We start from the raw sequence: 20,622 nt of genomic DNA, 5'->3' as shown, positions 1-20,622 counted from the left end.
GCATTGGCCGCCTCTGGTGCCACTACTTGGTATGGAACTGGCATGTCACGCTGGCCTTTAAGTGGGACGTTGCGCTGTGGCCCCCGGTCCGTTAGGCATTGGCGCTCAGCCCAACCTTACGAAGTTGTTCATGGAATAATGGAGGACGGATTTGCAGCCTGCGGCGTGAGTCAACTACCCTCCGATCATGCAAATCCGCCTCCCATTTTCTGCAAGTTTGAAGTCCACATTCTGCAGCAACGAGATGTTGTTTTTATCCATACAACGCTCCTCCTAAAATGACAAAAGTATTATTGTTCGGCGGTTTGTTTGTTTGCCTGGGGGCGGTCGCAGGGCCGTCGATGTTGTGGCAAAAGTGGCCCACTCATCTCTCTTTTTTTTTGTCTAGATCGTCCTGGGGCAACTGGTCGGTTCTCTTGGCCAGCTCTGTCGTTCAGATGTCTCCGACATGACTACCTTAGTACGGGAAACAAGTATCTCCGCCATGTCCGTGAAATATCTGCTTCGTATCTTCGCGCGCGGCTACGGAATCATGGCGGGTGTTTCACTCCCTATGACGAACCCTGATGTCGAACCTCGGAGGACGTCAAGGTACATGTACGTACACGGTCAATTCTACTGTCCATCCGTCAAGCGTGTTTCGAGGTGTGCCAGTTGGTTTTACTTAAGACAAGGAAATGGAAAACAAGGAACAGCAGACTACCTAAGATTGAATTAGTTCAGCAATGGTCGAAGAGATGGCGATTCGGAAACGAAATGAGTAGTGTACTCGCATCGAAAAAGGACACCATTAATTGATAGATTTTCATAGCATCGCCGCTAGCAAGACCAACAGGGCAAAGACTGAACTGATGTAGATAGATGCGGAACATGGCCAGATCTAAAGGAAGGCACCATGGGCATCTCCAGAGTTCCCGGGTCAGAATCGTTCGATGTTCTCCTCTCATAGATGGGATAAGTAGGAGTTGATCAATTCGGAGACTGTGGTCTTTCGAGCTCGGCAGTTCCCGACGGTGACAGGTCTTCGGGGGAACAGGGGTTGGCCGGCCAAGCTTCCTCGCGAGCGCGGTTCCACCATCATATTCCAGGGAACCTCGTTAGTATCGGCGCACCCGGCAGCTGTCCGTTCCCAGAGCAATGGTTCCCGCCTCTCCGCGAGAAGGGACGTCAAGGTGCTGCCATTACCCCTTCAGCCGTCCCATGGGCGGACGACGTGTCACTCGCCGCTTCCCCCTGCTCGTATCTCATGCCCGGTAGCCGCCTAGGTGGTCCGATCTTTGGTGATGGGGAGAAGCTCCCCGTAGAAGCCGGCTTAAGCTTTTCGTTGCCTACATCAGGTATGTCCGTCCTCAATCGTCCTCAAATCGTCCTCAGCTGTGCGCTTTACTGCACAGGTCCAACCTCGAACCGGGATCCACAGGCGGTAGGTACGGGAAGTGGACCTTGTTGTGTTCTTATCACACGCGCCTAGGTACATCAAAGCTCCAAGATTGCCTAGCATACCCGAGCCGCTCGCTGCTGGGCTGAAAGCATGCGCAGAACATAGAAATGTCACCCATTTCAACAAGAGGAACCCCCCCACCCGGGGGATTCTTACTAACCTCCGTAGCCGATACGTGAAACGACGGCCGACGATCCTAGAAACCCGGGGTTGTGTGTTTCCTGACCTGTGGTTTGCTTTCTCTGGCGTCCTGTGCTACGAATGGAACGGAGTACGCGGGGTTGCTTTGTCCACCTCTAGAGGTTTGGTAGTGTGTCGTTTTTGTGTTAAGTTGGAGGGAGCACCTACCCTTTCACATCGAGAGGTCTTTCTCACTAACTGGTATTTTGAACCACCCCCAGTCCTCTGTGATACGTCTCTGTCAGGGGTCCTCTAGGGGGGATGCCAGAGCAACAAAGATGAAGAACGAAACGAAGAAGAGGAACTTAGAAACACTCCTTAGCGATACCAAGCTTGGATGCACCGTACATGAGACTACCTTGCTCGGCTTGCTCGAATCTGGCTTTGGCAAGCGCCCCTGAAGAACCGTTTTTGTAACCGAAGTCAATGCATAATGGCCTTGCATGCGCAGGCATGCGTCAACAGCGAAAAACAGCCTCCTCCTCAAGACATAACTCTGCGATGAGAACTTTTAAACGCGTCTAAAAGTATACCTGTTGATTTTTGTTTCACTTTATCATCTACAGAAGTGAACTGCCATCCCTAAGAGCACAGAAGGGGAAGAAGAGGAAAAAGGAAGAAAATAATAATAGCAGGCCAGCCTAGGATACTCACATCTAAACCTCAAGCGCTGAGCTGCCGAACCTCCTCGTCCGTGAAACCAAAGAGATACAGCAAATCCAGCAGGCTATCACCGTTGATCCGAGCGCTAGCCTCCATCTGCACCCTGGGCTTCGCATTCCAGGCCACGCCGAGGCCAGCGGCGTCCATCATGAGCAGGTCATTGGCGCCGTCGCCCACAGCCACCACCTGCTCCAGCGCAATGCCCTCCTTCTCGGCAATCTCGATGAGAAGCTCCCTCTTTCGCTCCTTGCCCACGATACGGCCCTTCACCTCGCCGGTCAACCGGCCCGACGCCTCGTCGATGACAACCTCGTTCGCGTGGGCATAATCGATCCCCAGTTCTCCGGCCAGCCAAGACGTCAGGGGCAAGAAGCCGCCCGATAGTACGGCGGTCTTCACGCCGAGCCTCTTCAGCGCGCGGAGCAGCGGCCGCACGCCGTTGGTCACCTCCAGCACGGGGCGCAGGTCCTCGAATATGGTCTCGGGGAGGCCGGCGAGCAGCTTGACGCGCTCGCGGAAGGCGGAGTCGAACTCGAGCTCGCCGAGCATGGCGCGGTGCGTGATGTCGGCGACGCGCGCGGCCAGGTCCGGCGGGTCCTTGATGGTGGCCGCCAGCAGGTCGATGACTTCCTGCGTGATGAGCGTGCTGTCCATGTCGAAGACCACCAGGCGCGGGTACCGGCGCCAGAGCGTGTCGGCGCGCAGCGCCACGTCGACGTTCCACTCGCGCTCGAACCGGTAGATGAGCTCGTGCTTGCGCAGGTCGGCGAGGGAGAGGTAGTCCTTGGCGGGCGCGGGGGAGAGGGTCAGTTCGACGACCACCGGGTGCTGTTCCGGGCTGGCGTCGAGCTTGAGGCAGCGGTGCGCCGAGGTGAGGTCGGTCGAGCCCTTGGGGAGCGGGAAGGTCGTCATGAGGTGCAGGAAGGAGGTGATGCACATGGGCGTGACGTAGGAGCCGTAGAGGTGGTCGAGAGGTTCGGGCTCGGCCGCGGGCGGCTCGAGGGGGTAGCTGTCGAGGCTACTGCTCGGGGCCATGGTCGGAGGTATGTCGGACTCGGCCGCGGCAGCGCGAAGCGAGGGGGATCGGCTTCCCTGCGGCGTAGCGGCCTTCTTCGGGGAGGGAATCGCATTCGAGACACGAGGGGCCGTCGACCGATAGAAGAGCGTCGCAACGAGCCTCTCGGTCTGCTCACCGGCTTTTGGAGTGCAGTTTGGATGCGACAGCTCGTGTCTCACGCCGCTGTCGACGACCTTGGGCGGGTTTTCGGGCGACGGGATTCCCTTGAATGGCGAGATCTCACGCGCGGAGACCGATGTCGCTTGGAGGTCCTCGACGACGGTGTCGATCCCATAGTGGCTGTCGGGTTTGGGCGGAGGGCGGTATTGTTGATGCTCCCTCAAGAACGAACTGCTCCGCATTGCGGTCATGGAAGGCCGGCTCGGCCGAGGAGAGGCACCAACTTCCTCAGCCATGGCTTCGGCGCAGGGACAGAAATTAGCTTGTCAGAGCAGAACCAGCCCGGCAGCTGTACGGCCGTTCTGTGCGAAACTGAAAGTGCTCCCCGCAGTGCGCTGGAATTGACTCTTTGGCCCCCCCGCGTTCTCAACAAGCGTTTTCAACCCCACCTCAAGCGAGCAGCGTAGGACCCCGCCATCACCGATGCTTGGCAATTTGAAAAACTTCTTGACCCGAACTACCTACGGCGTACGAACTTTTACTGTCACGCTTGTCCACTGGTAAGGCACTTGAGTTTTGTGTACGACATAAAGGAAACCCGCCGCGTAGTTGCTCCGAAGAGATAAAACGAGCCACTGCACTCACCAGCACCAACCAGCATTGTTTCAAATTCCTGCGCCAGGAAAAAGGCAGACGGAGAGGAGCCAAGAAATCGAAACGTTATCTTATCGGAATCGGCCATTGTCCCCGAAAGTCGGGACGAGGTTCGCGGGAGGCCGTCCACTAGGGCCCAAGAACGTTTTCACTTTCAAGTTCCGAACTTTTCGTCTTTGCGTCGTTTTCGTCCAGGCATTGTTGAAGGTGTTAGGAAAGTTGCCATATCTGGCTGTGGCAGGGGGTTACTGCGAGATCTCGAATACTTCAAATAAATCCGCATTCCATGTTCTCTTATTTTTGTGAACTTTGGGAACTCGACTGAACGTGCCTCCTGCAAGTAATCAACTTACCCCACGAACGAGGATGGAAGTCGGTTACCGATAGCCGCCGAGCCGCTTCCACTGTGAACGACATCCGGACTCCCGTCAACAAGTTCGCCGACCACACACAGTTAGGCCTGTGAACGCTGTGAAAATCCACATTGCGGGTTTCGAGCAAGAAATAGGCAAAGGTGTGACATCATAGCAAATTCAGCGTTGAACTCGCAGTTTTTAGAGACTCAAGCGGCTGACTAAAGTCCTGCACTACAAGTACTACTAGTATAGTGCCTGTGATGGCGCATGAGTTGCGACAGACATAGATCTCCCCGATCTGCGGCTCAACCACAGCCATGCGAACAATCTACTGACCGTTACCAACGCGGCTCTCGGTAACAAACGCCCAGCCAGCACTCATTAACGCTCGTTCCTGAATGGAATTGCGCGCTTCTCGAGCCCGAGTCCTTGCCACAAGCGTTGCTTTCACACCGGCAGCGGAACTCCCCCCCCACAGAAAACTGCTCGCATTGACCAATCACAGAGCCCCCAGATGTCGTGATCAGCCTTGTTGAAAACACCACCACTCTAACGAAGGCTTGATAAAAACGCGCCCTTAGCAATGCCTCCACTCCCCCAGGCCTGAGAGCCATGCGGACCCCGTCTCGACGGTAAGGGACCAATGCGAAATTGTCTCGGATCCTCGGGCAAGTTCAAGATGACCAAGAAACTGTGGAAACGAGACATTAGTAAGGGGAATGGTTTGATGTGTATTGTGTAAAACTAGAAATACCTACCTCGTCCCAACTCACCTCCTGGGCCCCAGGATTCCGCAATTTGTCTCCAGTATTCGTCACCCGGGAAAAGGCGGACCACCCTGCGAGACGCTCAAATAGGCATCCCACCAGTGAGACCTCATACTCCGTACCGTGGTTTACTCTCATACCGCTCGAACTTCCCTCCCCCTCCCTCCCTTTCTTTCCCCCCTCTCACCCGCGTCCAAGAGACATATTCCCCGCTGCGACCTCGGTGCTCCGGCGCTCCAGCCTTCTGCAGTTCAACACACATCATTACCAGCTCCCTCCCGGTCCTGTACCATCAGACATCCGCTGCTTCCTTGTTCTGCCAACGACGATACCAAACTTCCCATAACAGCAAGCCGTCCTTCAACATGGCCGACGACTCTCGCACCGAAACCTCCTCTCAGGTGTCCTCGCCTGGCGACGACCATGGCTCGGTCGACTCGGGCTTCGTCTCGCCAAGCACATCCACCGTCAGCCTGCCGAGGATATCCCTCACGCAGCCGCACCTGAAGCACCTCAACAAGCAGCTCGAGTCCCTACACCCGATGGAAATCCTCCGCTTCTGCAAGATCTTCTTCCCCAACCTGTACCAGTCGACGGCCTTTGGCCTGACGGGGCTCGTCACCGTCGACATGCTTTCCAAGATCGACGCCGAGTCGGCCGACCCGCAGCCGGTCGACCTCATCTTCCTCGATACCCTCTACCACTTCAAGGAGACGTACGAGCTCGTCGAGCGCGTCAAGCAGCGCTACAACGTCAAGGTGCACGTCTTCAAGCCGGCCGACGTCTCGACGGTCGAGGAGTTCGAGAAGCTGTACGGCGAGAAGTTGTACGAGGAGTCGTCGGAGCTGTACGACTGGATCGCCAAGGTGGAGCCGCTGCAGCGCGCCTACTCGGAGCTCAAGGTCGCCGCCGTGCTGACGGGCCGGCGCCGGTCGCAGGGCGGGCAGCGCGGCGACATCGCCGTCGTCGAGGTCGACGACGAGCGCGGCGTCGTCAAGATCAACCCGCTCGCCAACTGGACCTTCGCCCAGGTCAAGGCGTACATCGACGAGCACAAGGTGCCGTACAACGCCCTGCTCGACCGGGGCTACAAGTCGGTCGGCGACTGGCACTCGACCGTCCCCGTCGGCGAGGGCGAGGACGAGCGCGCCGGCCGCTGGAAGGGCCAGGACAAGACCGAGTGCGGCATCCACAACAAGCAGAGCCGCTACGCCAAGTGGCTCCAGCAGTCCGCACTGCTGAAGCAGCAGAAGCAGCAGGAGCTCCAGGAGCCACAGCAGCAACAGCAACAGCAAGAGCAACAGCAACAGCAGGTGCAGGTGCAGGTGCAGGAGGTCCAGGTCCGGGCGGCCTAGATAGAATACGTTAAGATGGAGCGAGACGGCGCAAAGGAAGGGCGAGTCAGCCCGTGGTTTCATAATGACGATGACGAGAGCGGAGGATCGGGACATACACTTTTCAGAAAGACGAACTACGATTGCATTACACCGGCGTTCAGGGACGGGTGCGGCGTTGGGGTTACTGGTCTGTTCTCGACGGTATCAGAGGGATCGCTGGGTTTCGAAGCGCGCTGGCGGTCCATCGCAAGTAAGGTTTTGTCCTCGGGCTAGGTAGCTAGACAATTGAGACAGCAGTCTTCTAGAAGTTCTTCAACCAGTCTCGAGCGTGATGGCGAGGAGCTGATTTTGGATGAACGGCGAAGTGCGGGGACAAGGTCCGGGGCCCCCGAACCCGCTGGCCGATCTAAGCCGCCGCATAGTTATGCTGTTGTCGATGATTGGCCGGGTAGCATGAGTGGCTGCTTTGTTGGCGCATCAACGCTCAACTTTTAAAAAGATTCGGTTGCCGGATAGTCGATGGCCGCAAGAGCGATACGGAAAAAGCAAGGTAACAGGCGGATCGCATGGCCAATTTATCGTATCGAAGTCATTCCAAGCCCGTCCGCACAGATGGGAAGCGGCGGGCTTATCGATAGAAATCCCACGACGATGACGAGGAAGCTCTTTCGATGAAACCAATCACTCAACGCTTGTCCTCATCTCACCACGAGTCTTTGGGCTCTGCTGCGCACCACGCAAGACCTAGTTATTGACCCTGGAGATTGATGCTGGCCGAACAAATTGGCTGTCACTGTCTGAAGAAGACATCGCTCTCCACTTGTCTCTCACCACACCACAAAGGCCGTAAACGAGGACTGGCAGCAGCTTAGCTACCAGTCTTTTGCGCAGTCACTAACCTTCCCGTCCCGCGAGCGACGATGCCAAGCTGAGTGCAGGAACCAGGACGCTGTTACCTGATACTATCATGGCCAGAATGCCCAGGCATTCCTAGGCTGCCTAGCCGCGCTTGGTGCCAAATAGTTATCGGCTATGCTCTCTCTAGGTAGCACCAGGAATGCAATCGCCCTCGTTCCCCTCGATACTACGTGCCACTTCTTCACCGGCATGCAAGACTTCTCCACAGCGCACAAGTTTGCTTCGGTATCGCTCAGGAAACCCTCTTTTTTGCGAAAATGGAATCAGGGCGGTCATGGGGTCCGGCTAGTAATGTAGAACGGCACTGCCACGGTATTCTGAGGGGCGTTAAGCAGGAGCGACCACAACTACCGCAGTATGTATGTTGGCTCACCTCCGCTGGCGCGTCCTCATTATACCGAGCGGCGTTGCTGATCCCTTGCCGTCAGGGCGTCGGGTTCGACGGCAACGCAAAATCGTGCACTTTATACGCAAAGTCCTCGCTACCAGAGGCTTCGCCGTTCACTGGGACCCCTGCCCCTCGCTCGGTGCCTCTTTGGCGATAATTGCTCTCGTCGCCATACTCTGCAACTCTGAATACTTATAAGTGCGCTTGCTGCTGTCCGCAGCACCGCAACTCTGATTCTTGCCGGTGGCGCTGCGGTTCTGGCCGCGAATCTCATGAGATTCCAGCTTCACCGCTCTCCCCTTATCTCGCACAAAGGTAACAAGCCGTCAGTTCTCTAGGTTAACTTCACACCCTCAATTCAAGAGGCTACTATTGCAGATACTTGTGCAACATATTTTTTCCTTGGGTGAGATAGACATTTGTTTACTGTGTACTCGCCCACCGAACACAGTTTAGGGGCGGAGAGGAGGGGAAGGCAGTTCGTGGTTTAGGGGGTCCGTTGACACCGCCAAACACGTGACCCCCATCTTCTCTGCTCCATCCACCACCGTCACCACCGTCACCACCTAGGATTCTTACGCAGCACACACCGTGAAACTTTTATCCGTCCCAATCGCCACGGCCTTACCCTTGCTTCTTCCTAATTCTAAGATAAAAAAAACGAAAGAGAGAGAATACCAAGGTGGGGGGGCCGGGATTAGTCATTAGTCACAAAATGAAGAAGCTCCCCGCCCCCTCCAGCACCTTTGCCGCCAAAAAGTCAAGGATCCTCTCCCAGCTCGCGTTGCCCGACGACCAGTACGCCGACGCCTCGCCCAAGGGCTCCGTCGACGCCGGCATCCGCGCCCTGATCGACCGCATCAACACGGCCCACGAGGGGCTCGTCACGACGAGCAGCTGCGCCGGGCGCGTGAGCGTCTACCTCGAGGGGCCCAAGGCTCCTCGTCCCCCGGCTCCTGGCGGGGCGGATGTTACTGCTGGTGGTGGTGGTAGTGGTGGCGAGGTTGCTTTGGAGGGTGGGCGGCGCGGGGATGGCGCGGCAGGGAGTTTGAGTTCGGCGGTGGGTGGGAAGGGCGGAGGGGAGTGGTTGTTCGTGTCGCATGATCCGGTGGTGGTAGAGGAGAAGGAGGAGGAGGAGCGGCTTCGGGGTGAGGATGAAGCGTATTATGAGAGGTTGCTGTTGGGCCTGGAGCCGGCGACGACGGCAGCGGTGAGCGGGAGCGGGGCACAGGATCTCGGATCGGTGACGCCGGCGTCACGGCTGATTCATTTCAAATTCGAGCCAATGGTGCGTCGGTTTTTTTTTTTTTTTTTTTTTTTTTTTTTTTTTTTTTTTTTTTTATGATTCACAAGGGTCACGAAGCGACAATACTGACAATTTCTTCCCAGATTTTACATATCTTGACCGCCTCGGTGGAGCATGCGCAGCTGGTCATCCAGGCAGGCATGGAGGCCGGCTTCCGTGAGACCGGCGCCGTTAGCCTGCTAGCGCGGCAGGCCGGCGAGGAGGCAACGCCCGTGGTTGCGGTCCGGTCGATGGGCTTATCCTTCGAGTCGTTGATCGGGGTTGAGACGGACGGCGTTCGCCGGCTGATCGTGTCGACGCAGTATTTGAAGACACTGGTGCAGATAGCCAATGATCGGTTTGTCGAGAACAAGAAGAGGATAGATAGATTCAGCGCGGCGCTCAGTGAGGCCTTCGCACCTCCGAAGGGCAAGGAGAACTGGGAGGATGCGCAGTCGAGAAGAGAACGCAAACGACAGGAGGGCCTGAGGCGGCGAGAGCAGCTCCGGAAAGACAAGAAGACCGAGGTTGTAGACGAGTCGCGCGCGGACTCGATCATACAATTACCGGAGCTTGTCTAGATTCATCTTCACATTTTCTGTGCCGTCGTGATTCGTCAGCGCCTTCTGACTTCACATTTTTGTCTATCCATCCCGACGAAACCGGCTCCATGCCTCTTAGGGGCTTCTCCCTTTGGCCCCTAATCCATGCGCAATATCATCTCACTGGTATACAATAGCGGCCTGGGGTAAAATGATATCCTCCAGCCACAAAACCATCACACCCATCGTTCCCATCGATCCCCTTCTCTAGCTGACGACCTTATCAACCCAGCCCTTTTCTAGCTTCCTGACCTCCTCCTTGAAGGCCTCCACCTCACGCCAGCAGTCGAGCGGCCGCCGGTCGTTCTCGCGCAGGCACCGCACCACGTCGTTCTTTGCGCTCTCCACGCTCTCTGGCAGCTGCCGCACCTTCTTCCTCTCCTCGAGCTTGGCCCGCAGGTCCTGGATCGCCTTGGCGACCTCGTGCCTGCTGGGCCCGCCGAGCTGCCGCTGCTGCTCGCTCCCCTGCTCCTGGTCGGCGGCGGGCTCGGCCGAGAGCTTTTGCTGCGCCGCGCGCAGGGACTCGGCTTCCTGCTCGCGGAGGCGCCTCAGCTCGGCGGTAACGCGCTCCTGGATATGGAGCTCGAGCGATTGGAGGCGGGAAATGTTGGTCTGTGTGGCTCGTACAGACGGGGGCAGGTTAGACTAACGGTGGACTGGACTGAGCGGTAGCCGGAAAGGAGGGAGGAGAGGGGGAGAAGGGGGGAAGGGGGGAAAGGGCGGGATCGGATCGGTATCTGACCTCATTGCTGGCCTCGAGGGCTTCGACTAGGTTCTGCGACACCCCGGTCTGGGAGGACCTGGGAGGTGGTTAGCTTTTGACGACGAGCAAACCGAGGTCGCGGAGAGCTCCAAGGGCGTTGACCGTACCCCCTCCACACCTGTGGGACAGAATCTGAGGGCTTGGACGAGGCAGAACCCATGGTGGACGGACGAGGAGCAGGACTTGGATCAATTGAGCGGATCGGGCGGTGCGGTGGCGCAATTCCCTCGATAACGTTACTTGTCTGCGTGCGCTTCGCCGGTCGGCCGTGGATGATGCTTTCCCGAAACTCTTGGCATCCGTTGTGTTTCTGGCTCATGGAAAATTCCGGCCCAATGACGAGAGATAGTATGTGTTTACAGTGTTAGTGACAGTTTACACGGCTTGCATTTTGTTTCCTCCAACTGCAACATCAGGAAGCTTGGACCCTATCAACCTCGCACAAGCTCATCACACCTTGTAGTGTACTCCGTACAGTACTGTCCGTACATACACTTCGTGCCTCGCGCTTTGTTGTAATCACTGGGTGCGCTTCCCATTTGGAAAGCCCGTTCCTTTCCGAGTAGTAACTACCCCGTATCGTTTTTTTATTTTCTCTCTCTCTTTCTTTTTGTTCTTTTTTTCTTTTTTTTCTCGCTTTTTTTTTTGTTTTTGTTCCCCAATAGATTTTATACAGTGATGTCGCTCCAGTACGTCAACTTCACTTACCAGGACCAGTGGCTTGATTGCTTCATCAACAAGGGAGCTTTTGCAGTCCGTAGATCGATCTGGGCACTCTAAAATACACAGCTGCCAAGAGCATCCCACGTGTAAGTCGTGGCTGAGCAGCACAGTTACTTGGGGTTGCGGCCGGGGATAGGTCCCTTCGCACGACGCAGCAACATCCGCCGGCGGCATCTTGTCCGATGCACAGCGTTCGAAGTGGGATCCTTCTCTCTCTGCGGTCTGTGGAAGAGCTGTACACAAAACTTTTGACGATTGTTGCTGGCGACAATGCCGTCCGAGCACTTGACCGGGTTCTCATGAGTAGAGAAACGTTGGTCACGTCAACGTCTTTTGCATGATGCAACAGATTTCGAGACACGCGTATTCGACCTTATCCACGAAAGGCATCATGTCCACGGCTTCTTACCATGTATGAAGCTTGTTGGTCTTCCCAGCTCACAAGCGTATCGACTAAGATAAGTACACCAGGTCCACCGTATGTGCTTTCGGGGCGAGATGATGCGACAGGTATGCCATAGTGTAGTGTGTAGTTATTCCGTGCACTTGATACGAGAAGGAACGTGGTCTGGGCCATGGGGGAGAGCCCCTCTCATCTCGTTGGGCGGGTCACTTAAGAAAACGGTCCCGCGCTTCGCCACTAGGGCCAACGTTGAGCTCCCGCTGTGAAAAGGTCGCTCAGGATCTTTCTCTGTATGAACGACCGACATGGAAGGTTATAGGAAGTCGGACGAGACCATTACTGAAGCACGTGCATTCATATGGACGAGGATGGTTATGATGTACGTAGATCCAGCGAGCATGGAGGATCGACTTGCTGCGGCAGATCCCGAGCGACCCTGGACCGTGGGACAAGCCCAGGTTGAGGAGATGCTTTGTCGAGTAGATACGGATACTTCGCGGTGTATTTTCTGCTATCTCCTGATTCGACCGGACCCGTTCCCGTACGACAATGCGGCAAAGTTGGTGCGGGCGGAGTCGGCCACCGACTTTCCCAAATTGGATATTCGAGTCGACAAGATTCTTGTACAGATCCGTACTTCGTCTTGCATAACTATATAAGATGCACTTGTCCGGCCTACACCTGGGTTTTCTCCTGAGCAGCGAGTGACTTTGACCGGCGGTTCACTCGGTGTATTGACTTTGCCTGCGATGACTCGTAGCTTTCCCAGTTGCTGCCCGATATGTATACGTCTTACGCAATTGTGCGGCTCTTTCCTCGTCGGTTGAAGTTGCGCATTGGGAGTAGTATCCGTATTAGTGTAGAGTACGGAGTACACTACAGAAATCCACACCATACCAGGCACACCGTCACCGCCATGTGGGGATAGCGGCGCTGGGCCAGGGGCCTCGAGAAACGGCTCGGAAACAATGGGCCAATCAGACTCGTAGCCCCCTGTCAACTGCATGAGACCTGAATCCGCCGTCGAAAGTCCACATCCAATAATTTCGCTTGCTCCAAATCAGATCCTTACCAAACCTTGGCCACCGCAAGGACGCCGCGGCCAGGTCTGCGCAAAACCGGACGATAGCGGACCACCAGCCCTACCTGATAGGTGTTTCCGGGGTTATTCTGCCCCCAGTGGTGTGTTCGCAAAGATGGTAAGCTCAAAGAAGGGGACATCCCACGAGCTCGGTTGGATGAGGATGGATATCCAAGGCCTTGCCCCGCTGCAAGTGGCACGACGTCGAAGTGGCTTCCTCGGAAGGAGCCGCTTCGACGATGTTTTTTCTTTTCTTTAAAAGGTACCTAACGATCGTGGCCTCGCGCGCGGCTATGCGTCCTCGATCTCTCTCAAGCCTCCGGCCTCCCTTCCTCAACCACTCCATTTTTGCTTGGAGCTACACCCCAAGTGCGAAGACCTTCGGGTCAGGCCTGCACGTTCCTTGTTCGTTCCTTCTCTTCCCTTGCCTACCACCTTGACACGCCCTGTGGTGCTGTGTCGGGATAGTGAGAGGCGATAAGTCAGTCTAGCATTCGTTCTGCATCGCAATCGTGTCGCACTTGATTTCACTTCGCTTCACCCATTCCGGTGATCCTCGGTCACTTCGTCGCTCGCCTTCCAAGTCACCCTGGATTCGCAGATTTCGGGGCCGATCTCAATCTCAGAAGGGATCTGCCCTTGTTGATTCTTCGCAGCTTTCTGGCAAAGCGGTAACTACTCGATTCACCATTCACCTTCATCAACGACTTCAGCAAAACCCACCATTTTTCGGCAGCTTGCCTTGTATATACTCTCGCTCTGTTTGACGTCTATCGATAACATCGGCGCTCGCATCTTCATCCGAGAACTTTGCTGTTGGTCCGAAGCACGGGAGAAGTCAACCTTACTCATCCTCTTTGTGACCCCGCTATTGTCCGGTAGACAATGGGAATGTTCACCTTCTACCGCCTCTCTCAATGACACGCGGCCTTTTGTCTCACCAACTCAAAGTCACGTCAGATAATCGCTAAAGAAGAGCGATTGCGACTGGACGTGAGAGGCCGCGTCTCGTCTTCTTGGTCCTCCAGCCCCCTTCCTCCGCCTTCAACCATCATCCCTACCTTAACACCTGTTTTGAGTATACCCAGCCAAGAGATCCCAAGATGGACCTCGCACACCATGGGCTCCCTGACCAGGGGCTCGCCATCGCGACGGCGACAGTACTACAGCAACGAGACACAGCAACGACGATGACGCAAACTGCTGCAGCCACCCCCAGCAACACCATTGCACCCTACGGTACCGGCCTCAACGGTGTCAACCAGCCCAATAACATGTTGTTTACCGAACTTCTCTGGTGGAGTCTGGGCATTGTCGGCCTTGTGATGCTTCTGGCCAGGATCGTCGGGCTGGCGTGGGCGCAACTACGGCTCGTTTCGGCCATGTCCTTGCCCGGGGAAAAGCAAGAGTTCTGGAAGCGAACGCAGTGGAGCAAGATGCCCGGCCTGAAGAGGGATCTCCTCTATGCGCCCCTGTGGAGGAAGCGACACAACCGCGAAATCCGCCTCTCGAGCGCTGCCAATATGGGGACGCTCCCCTCGAGGCTTCACAGCCTCCTGCTCTTTGGTTACCTAGCCAGCAACCTTGCCTACCTCTTCGTCCTCGACTGGAAGAACGAGAACAAGTACGCGTTGTGCGCCGAGATCCGCGGTCGCTCGGGGACGCTTTCCGTCGTGAGCATGGTGCCTCTCATCATCTTCGCCGGCCGCAACAACCCCCTGATCAACCTCCTCAATGTCAGCTTTGACACCTACAACCTATTACACCGGTGGATGGGACGGATCTCCATCATCGAGGTCATTATCCACTTCATCGCATGGGCGATCGTGCAAGTGGCCGACGGCGGATGGGAAGGCGTGCAGCGGAAGATCCTCAACGACCGTTTTATCGGTTCTGGCACGGTCGGAGTCGCGGCCATGACCCTCATCCTCTTCTTGGCCTTTTCCCCGGTGCGGCATGCCTTCTACGAGACGTTCCTCAACACCCACATCATCCTGGCCCTGATCGCCTTCATTTGCACCTGGATTCATTGCGTCACGGCCACGGTTCCGGGGGGCCTGCCACAAACGTCTTGGATCATGGCCATCGTGTTCCTGTGGCTGGCCGAAAGGACAGCGCGCATGTTCCGCCTAGCCTACGCCAACTGGTCGGCACGGGGCTTCACCGAGGCCATCGTCGAGGCCCTGCCCGGCGAGGCCTGCCGCGTCACCATGCACCTCCCCCGCTTCGTCAACATCCGGCCTGGCCAGCACGCCTACCTCAGGTTCGCGGGCGTCAACTTCTGGGAGAACCACCCCTTCTCGATCGCCTGGTACCAACACCGCTACCGCGACGACGACGTCCTCCCGACGAGCGAGAAGGAAAAGGGCAGGCTTCGCCCGCCACGCGAGGCGGTCGGCACGACCGTCTCCTTCATCATCGGCGCCCACTCCGGCTTCACCCGCAAGCTCTACGACAAGGCCCTCCAGGCCCCCCAGGGCCGCGCCATCTCGATGCGCGCCGCCTTCGAGGGGCCCTACGCCCTCGGCTTCAGCATGGACAGCTACGGCCACTGCGTGCTCTTCGCGGGCGCCACGGGCATCACCCACCAGATCAGCTACCTGCGGCACCTCATCGACGGCTACAATGCCGGCACGGTAGCGACGCGCCGCATCACGCTCGTCTGGATCGTCCGCGACTACGAGCTGCTCGAGTGGGCCCGCCCGTACATGGATCACATCCTGAAGCTCCCGAACCGCAGGGACGTGCTGCAGATCCGCCTCTTCATCACCCGGCCCCGTACGCCGAGCCAGGTCGTCTCGAGCTCCACCACCGTGCAGATGTTCCCGGGGCGGCCCAACATCCCCATGCTGCTGGCCAAGGAGGTCGGCGAGCAGATGGGCGCCATGTGCGTGTCCGTCTGTGGGCCGGGAGGGCTGGCGGATGACGTGAGGGATGCGGTCCGCAAGGTGCAGGCCCACGGGACCGTTGTTGACTTTGTCGAGGAGAGCTTTACCTGGTGATCCCGTGTTGTACATTCATTCATTGGTTAGGGTGTGGGCGGCAGGTTTTTTTTTTCCTTCTTCGATATCGGAATAGAACGAGCGAACTAGACGGCGACACCTTCTGCTTGGTCACCGGTTTGTTCTTGTTTAGAGGTTTCAGCATAGCGGCAGCGCGTTGAGGAGGCATATCTTTATTTAATTATACCCTGTTTCTTCTTGTTCAATTCACTGAATGACGCTCCCCTCCCTCCTATGTACATTGTGGCGCATTGGGCTCTGGGAAACCATAGCGGCATCTGAGAATGCTCTTGGAAGCAACAAGAGAGGATTGGCCAAGGTGCTCGAGCGATGCTGCCAACCCGACGGTGCTCAATGTTGTCAAATATTGTCCATGTACTCGATACTGTATGTGCATTCATATATGTTACAACGCGCGAGGCTCACCTGTTCCGGATCCTCCCAGATACGACACCCCGTGTGAAGCAGGAAGATGTGACTATCCTGGACTCACCAAGCATTAGACAACCTTCGAATTCTCCATACATTGTACGGATGTATGTGTATGTACTTCGCAAACATTATTGCAAAGCTTACAGTTTGGCGGCTTTCGCAATGCAGGTGAAAGATGATGGAGCAAGAGGCGGAGACTCGTCGAGGCCGGAATGTCTCAGAGACACCTTTCTTCTTGTTTTTTTCCTTCCCTCTTTTCCCCAGCTTCTCTTTCTTTAGTCTTCCTGTTTTCAATTTTTTTTGTCGAGAAATTAGCCTGCGGCCCTTGCTTTTGTTGAGTCACTGACGAGCCTTCCCAGATAATCTCTCAGGTTCCCTGTTCTGGCACCTTGCTTCACCTACCGTCCAGCCGCCCAATCTTTGCAAGGTCTGCTCGAGTCACCGAAGAAAATAACGTTACCAGACTTGGCACATCTGCGTCCTGCCCCACACTGAAAACAAGCAAGCAGTAAGCAGGCTGAGATGCAGCGATGGGTTTCGCAACATTGTATCCCATATGTGTTGAGTACCAGACTAGGTACCTTAATATACACACACTCGAGATACAGAGTACACAGTAAGTTACCTAGGTACCTAGGTATGTACGGGGTATTTACCTGGGCCTCCATCCGAGTTCGGCCCACTTTTTCACACAACCCCCGCCGAGGGCCCTCATGTGGGGTAAAGGTGCCGATGCCCCACATCTCAAGTTGGTTTGGATTGGCAAGGTCCAAGGTTCGTTTGCAGCTTAAGTCAGACATTGTTCGCGCTATAGTGTCTGACGCCTGCTTGATGTGTGTGTGAGCTGGAAGCTGGTCGACGAGAATGCCTTGCAACCACCCAGAACTTCCCGGGGGAGACAAATATTGAGGACTAGGATCCGCCAGGCCAGGGGACAGGCGCAATATGCAATGCACCACCTCGAGAAGGGAAAGGAGGGGCAAAAACAATGGAACCCAACCCCGCCATGGCTCTGTGCTGTCCAAGTATTGTACATACCTCCGTACATGTGTGTACAACACACAAGGCGCACCTCTGCGCCCTGAAACCTCGCCCTTGCAAAACGGTCTCGATGGTGGCGGAATAAGGCGTGGATCGATCACTGGTAGTGGGGCAAGATTGCCGCAACCAGGACTGGACGCGGTATTTGGCAAAAGCCGGGTCCTTTTTTTTTCGTCTCCCGGGTCAGCGCCAATGGGGCCCTCGTCCTTATGACTCAGGTCTCTCCCCTTGACTAGCCACTTGGACCCGTCCACATCCCACGAACACAGTGATTTACACAACAAACCGGCCCTCGAACTGCTGCATATATAGGGAAGCATAGATTCCGCTTCTAGACGACAGTCAGGAGTGCTTAAGAGCCTCAGTTACGAAGAGGGACGTATTGGGCGAAAGAGGAACCCGGCTTTACCCTTTCCATTGGCTTCTTCTGCCTCCGCAATCGGCCAAGATGCCCATGTAGGTCAGCACTTGCGCCAGAGAGTTGCAGCTGTTTGGGCGCGACGAGACAACAAATTCTGAACGCTCTCTTGCTACAGGCTCAAGGACCCCTCCAAAAAGTACAAGAGATTTCCTCCTCTCAAGCTTCCTGACCGCCAATGGCCGGACAAAACCATCGACAAGGCCCCTCGGTGGCTGTCGACGGATCTTCGAGATGGCAACCAAAGTTTGGTTGACCCGATGGTATGCTTATATACAACGGCCAACGGAGGTCTGATGCGGAGCGGTCTGGCTGACGCCATTTGCAGAACGGCGAGCAGAAGTGGAAATACTTCCGCATGCTGTGCGAGCTCGGTTACAAAGAGATTGAGGTGTCGTTTCCTTCGGCATCTCAAACCGACTTCGACTTTACGAGAAGCCTGATCGAGACACCGGGAGCCGTACCCGACGATGTCTGGCTCCAAGTCCTGTCCCCTTGCAGAGAGGATCTCATCCGGCGCACAATCGACTCTCTCAAGGGCGCCAAGAAGGCCATCGTTCACATATATCTGGCCACCAGCGAGTGCTTCCGGAGGGTCGTCTTTGGCTTTACCGAAGATCAGAGCGTCGAGCTGGCGAGCAAATGCGCGGCCTTGGTCCGGTCTCTGACCAAGGACGACCCCTCGCAATCCGGAACCGAATGGGCGTTTGAGTTCAGCCCGGAGACCTTCTCCGACACCAGCCCCGAGTTCGTTGTGAGGATTTGCGAGGCGGTAAAGAAGGCTTGGGAGCCGACCGTCGAGAACCCCATCATCTTCAATCTCCCTGCCACGGTTGAGATGTCGACCCCCAACGTTTACGCCGACCAGGTCGAATACTTCTGCCGCAACATCAGCGAGCGCGAGAAGATCTGTGTCTCCCTGGTACGTTTTGCTCAAGGTCCTACTTGCACTTGCAGCCCATCGCAGCTTTATTGGTTTTTTCGCGAGGCAACCGTTTTGCGCCCCCCTCCCCCCCCTCCCCCCGGGTTCCTCGGACATCCGGATAGGAGACACTTAGCTAATCTTGTTCTTCCGCAGCATCCCCACAATGACCGAGGCTGCAGCGTCGCGGCAGCCGAATTGGCTCAGATGGCCGGCGCCGACAGAGTTGAGGGTTGCCTGTTCGGTAACGGAGAGCGGACCGGCAACGTCGACCTTGTAACTCTGGCCCTGAACCTTTACACCCAGGGTATTTCGCCCAATGTCGATTTTTCCGACCTCAATAAGGTCATCCAAGTGGTGGAAGAATGCAACAAGATTGAGGTGCACCCACGTGCGCCGTACGGCGGTTCCTTGGTGGTGTGCGCTTTCAGCGGGTCGCACCAGGACGCCATCAAGAAGGGTTTCCAGGCGCGCGAGAGGGAAGGCAAGCAGTATGACGACCACTGGCAAATTCCTTACCTCCCCCTTGACCCCAAGGACATTGGGAGGGACTACCAGGCCGTCATCCGCGTCAACTCGCAAAGCGGCAAGGGCGGCGCTGCCTGGATCATCCAGCAGCATCTGCACCTCGACCTGCCTCGTGGCCTCCAGGTCGCGTTCGCCAAGGTGGTCCAGGATATGGCAGAAAAGAAGGGCCGGGAACTCCTCCCTACCGAGATCACGGACCTTTTCCGGCAAACCTACTTCCTCACCCAGAACCCTCGCTTCCACATCGTCGATTACAACATCTCGCCCGACCGATCTTCGTCGCCGGCACCCCCAGAACCCGGCAAGACACAGGACACAACGGGCCTGAAGAGGGTGTTCGAGGGTGTTGTGTCGATCGACGGCGTCGAATACAAGCTCCGCGGCCGTGGTACCGGTCCGATCTCTAGTCTGGCAAACGCCCTTCGGACGGTCGGCATTGACCTCGATGTCCACGATTACAAGGAGCATGCCGTCGGGAGGGGCCGCGATGTCAAGGCCGCGACCTATATTGAGTGCACAGCCGCAGGAACGAAGAGCAAAGTGTGGGGTGTGGGCATCCACGAGGATGTGGTTCAAAGTTCTCTGCTTGCTCTCCTTAGTGCTGCGAGCAACGTAAGTCTTCCTGTCCGCCCCGTGATCCTAAACCTTCCGTCAACTCTCTTAACTGACCTTCTTTGTTCCCCATGTAGTTCTCTCCTAGCCGGCAAGGCAGCCCCATTCTTTCCAAGTCCACCGTCAACGGGACTAACACAGTCCCTGACATTATCAACGTCCTCGAGGCAAAGGCGGATGAGATGTAGTTTGGGCGCGCTGTGTGATTTCGACCTTGCTTCCAAGAATCTCGACAAAATCTGTTTCACATCTCTTGGGGGGATAGAAAAATAACAAAAGTTACCAAAGGAGGGGGGGGACAAAAGCAGAAACTACGCTAGTTGTTGCTCCTGATACCAGGGGCGTATCTCGACTTGAATCTACAAAAAAAAGGAAAGTTACCGTGTCTTTATCCTGTTCTACAAATGACATGGCACCTTGTATTTGTTGTGATAGGAAGCTGCTGGCTGGGTGGAGACCAAATAATCAATGACAATCACATGTACGGAGTACGGATGACGGATTACGGATTGCGGGCGGAGGGCTGCCCCCGACAGATGAAAACGGAGGTCGAGAAGTAGGGTTAGGGTCAGGGTTATGGAGTATGTCTTGGCTTGCGTTCTGGCAAGAAGCCCACTCGAATCTTTGACCGTTTATTACATTCGATCAAGCGAGGACTTTCTCCTGAAGTGGCGCTCAAGTTGTATGTACAAGTAGTCCCTGGCCTCCCGCCTTGGCCGAACAGCTGCGAATTAGATAAGGTAATTTACTTATCAAGTCCCTTCCTCCTGCCCATTGCCCGTTCATATGAAAAATTTCGGGCTGCCAGGCTGTTCCGCCAAAGGCCCATTGCATGTAAATCGTGAAGAAATTCCGCGAAACCTATAGACAAGCGAACAAGGGAACAAGTGGCGTTTGCTGCAAGCCACCCGAGACGTATGCCGGTGGCC

The 20,622-nt window shown here is 56.0% G+C and overlaps 6 protein-coding genes across 6 annotated transcripts; 4 read left to right on the top strand and 2 right to left on the bottom strand.

The window, feature by feature from the left end:
* Positions 1-2,067: 2,067 nt before the first annotated feature.
* On the bottom strand, positions 2,068-3,998 carry MYCTH_2298134 (uncharacterized protein). The gene has a single exon (XM_003660124.1). The coding sequence runs from the start codon at positions 3,701-3,703 to the stop codon at positions 2,285-2,287; it is 1,419 nt and encodes a 472-aa protein (XP_003660172.1). The 5' UTR covers positions 3,704-3,998; the 3' UTR covers positions 2,068-2,284.
* A 1,234-nt stretch (positions 3,999-5,232) lies between these two features.
* On the top strand, positions 5,233-7,050 carry MYCTH_2298133 (uncharacterized protein). Its single transcript, XM_003660123.1, has one exon. The coding sequence runs from the start codon at positions 5,604-5,606 to the stop codon at positions 6,591-6,593; it is 990 nt and encodes a 329-aa protein (XP_003660171.1). The 5' UTR covers positions 5,233-5,603; the 3' UTR covers positions 6,594-7,050.
* Positions 7,051-8,596: 1,546 nt separating this feature from the next.
* Positions 8,597-9,777, top strand: MYCTH_2132486 (uncharacterized protein; the record flags this gene model as incomplete). The annotated part of the gene is made up of 2 exons (XM_003660122.1): positions 8,597-9,169; positions 9,271-9,777. The coding sequence occupies 2 exons, from the start codon at positions 8,597-8,599 to the stop codon at positions 9,745-9,747; spliced, it is 1,050 nt and encodes a 349-aa protein (XP_003660170.1). The 3' UTR covers positions 9,748-9,777.
* Positions 9,778-9,850: 73 nt separating this feature from the next.
* On the bottom strand, positions 9,851-10,832 carry MYCTH_2298129 (uncharacterized protein). The gene is made up of 3 exons (XM_003660121.1): positions 10,639-10,832; positions 10,511-10,568; positions 9,851-10,380 (listed from the first exon to the last, which is right to left on the bottom strand). Exons 1-3 carry the CDS (start codon positions 10,689-10,691, stop codon positions 9,976-9,978), a joined length of 516 nt encoding a protein of 171 aa, XP_003660169.1. The 5' UTR covers positions 10,692-10,832; the 3' UTR covers positions 9,851-9,975.
* A 2,227-nt stretch (positions 10,833-13,059) lies between these two features.
* MYCTH_2314032 (uncharacterized protein) lies at positions 13,060-16,113 on the top strand. The gene has a single exon (XM_003660120.1). The coding sequence runs from the start codon at positions 14,013-14,015 to the stop codon at positions 15,738-15,740; it is 1,728 nt and encodes a 575-aa protein (XP_003660168.1). The 5' UTR covers positions 13,060-14,012; the 3' UTR covers positions 15,741-16,113.
* Positions 16,114-17,416: 1,303 nt separating this feature from the next.
* MYCTH_109978 (pyruvate carboxyltransferase-like protein) lies at positions 17,417-20,293 on the top strand. Its single transcript, XM_003660119.1, has 5 exons — positions 17,417-17,669; positions 17,750-17,894; positions 17,960-18,553; positions 18,710-19,693; positions 19,771-20,293. Exons 1-5 carry the CDS (start codon positions 17,662-17,664, stop codon positions 19,879-19,881), a joined length of 1,842 nt encoding a protein of 613 aa, XP_003660167.1. The 5' UTR covers positions 17,417-17,661; the 3' UTR covers positions 19,882-20,293.
* The last annotated feature ends 329 nt before the right edge of the window (positions 20,294-20,622 follow it).

This window comes from Thermothelomyces thermophilus, chromosome 1 (genome assembly GCF_000226095.1).
Source record: "Thermothelomyces thermophilus ATCC 42464 chromosome 1, complete sequence".
NCBI classification, from domain to species: domain Eukaryota; kingdom Fungi; phylum Ascomycota; class Sordariomycetes; order Sordariales; family Chaetomiaceae; genus Thermothelomyces; species Thermothelomyces thermophilus.
The sequence above is the reverse complement of the archived record's forward strand: the minus strand, read 5'-3'. Positions and strand labels throughout refer to the sequence as shown.

Excerpts from the sequence above, each read along its gene's own strand:
- MYCTH_2314032 (XM_003660120.1), top strand. The coding sequence starts at position 14,013 with ATGTTGTTTACCGAACTTCTCTGGTGGAGTCTGGGCATTGTCGGCCTT.
- MYCTH_2298129 (XM_003660121.1), bottom strand. The coding sequence starts at position 10,691 with ATGGGTTCTGCCTCGTCCAAGCCCTCAGATTCTGTCCCACAGGTGTGG. Across the intron at positions 10,569-10,638 it reads GTCCCACAGGTGTGGAGGGG|GTCCTCCCAGACCGGGGTGT; the intron begins GTACGGTCAACG and ends ACCACCTCCCAG. Across the intron at positions 10,381-10,510 it reads CCCTCGAGGCCAGCAATGAG|ACCAACATTTCCCGCCTCCA; the intron begins GTCAGATACCGA and ends CGAGCCACACAG.
- MYCTH_109978 (XM_003660119.1), top strand. Across the intron at positions 17,895-17,959 it reads AAAGTTTGGTTGACCCGATG|AACGGCGAGCAGAAGTGGAA; the intron begins GTATGCTTATAT and ends CGCCATTTGCAG. Across the intron at positions 19,694-19,770 it reads TCCTTAGTGCTGCGAGCAAC|TTCTCTCCTAGCCGGCAAGG; the intron begins GTAAGTCTTCCT and ends TTCCCCATGTAG.
- MYCTH_2298133 (XM_003660123.1), top strand. The coding sequence starts at position 5,604 with ATGGCCGACGACTCTCGCACCGAAACCTCCTCTCAGGTGTCCTCGCCT.
- MYCTH_2298134 (XM_003660124.1), bottom strand. The coding sequence starts at position 3,703 with ATGCGGAGCAGTTCGTTCTTGAGGGAGCATCAACAATACCGCCCTCCG.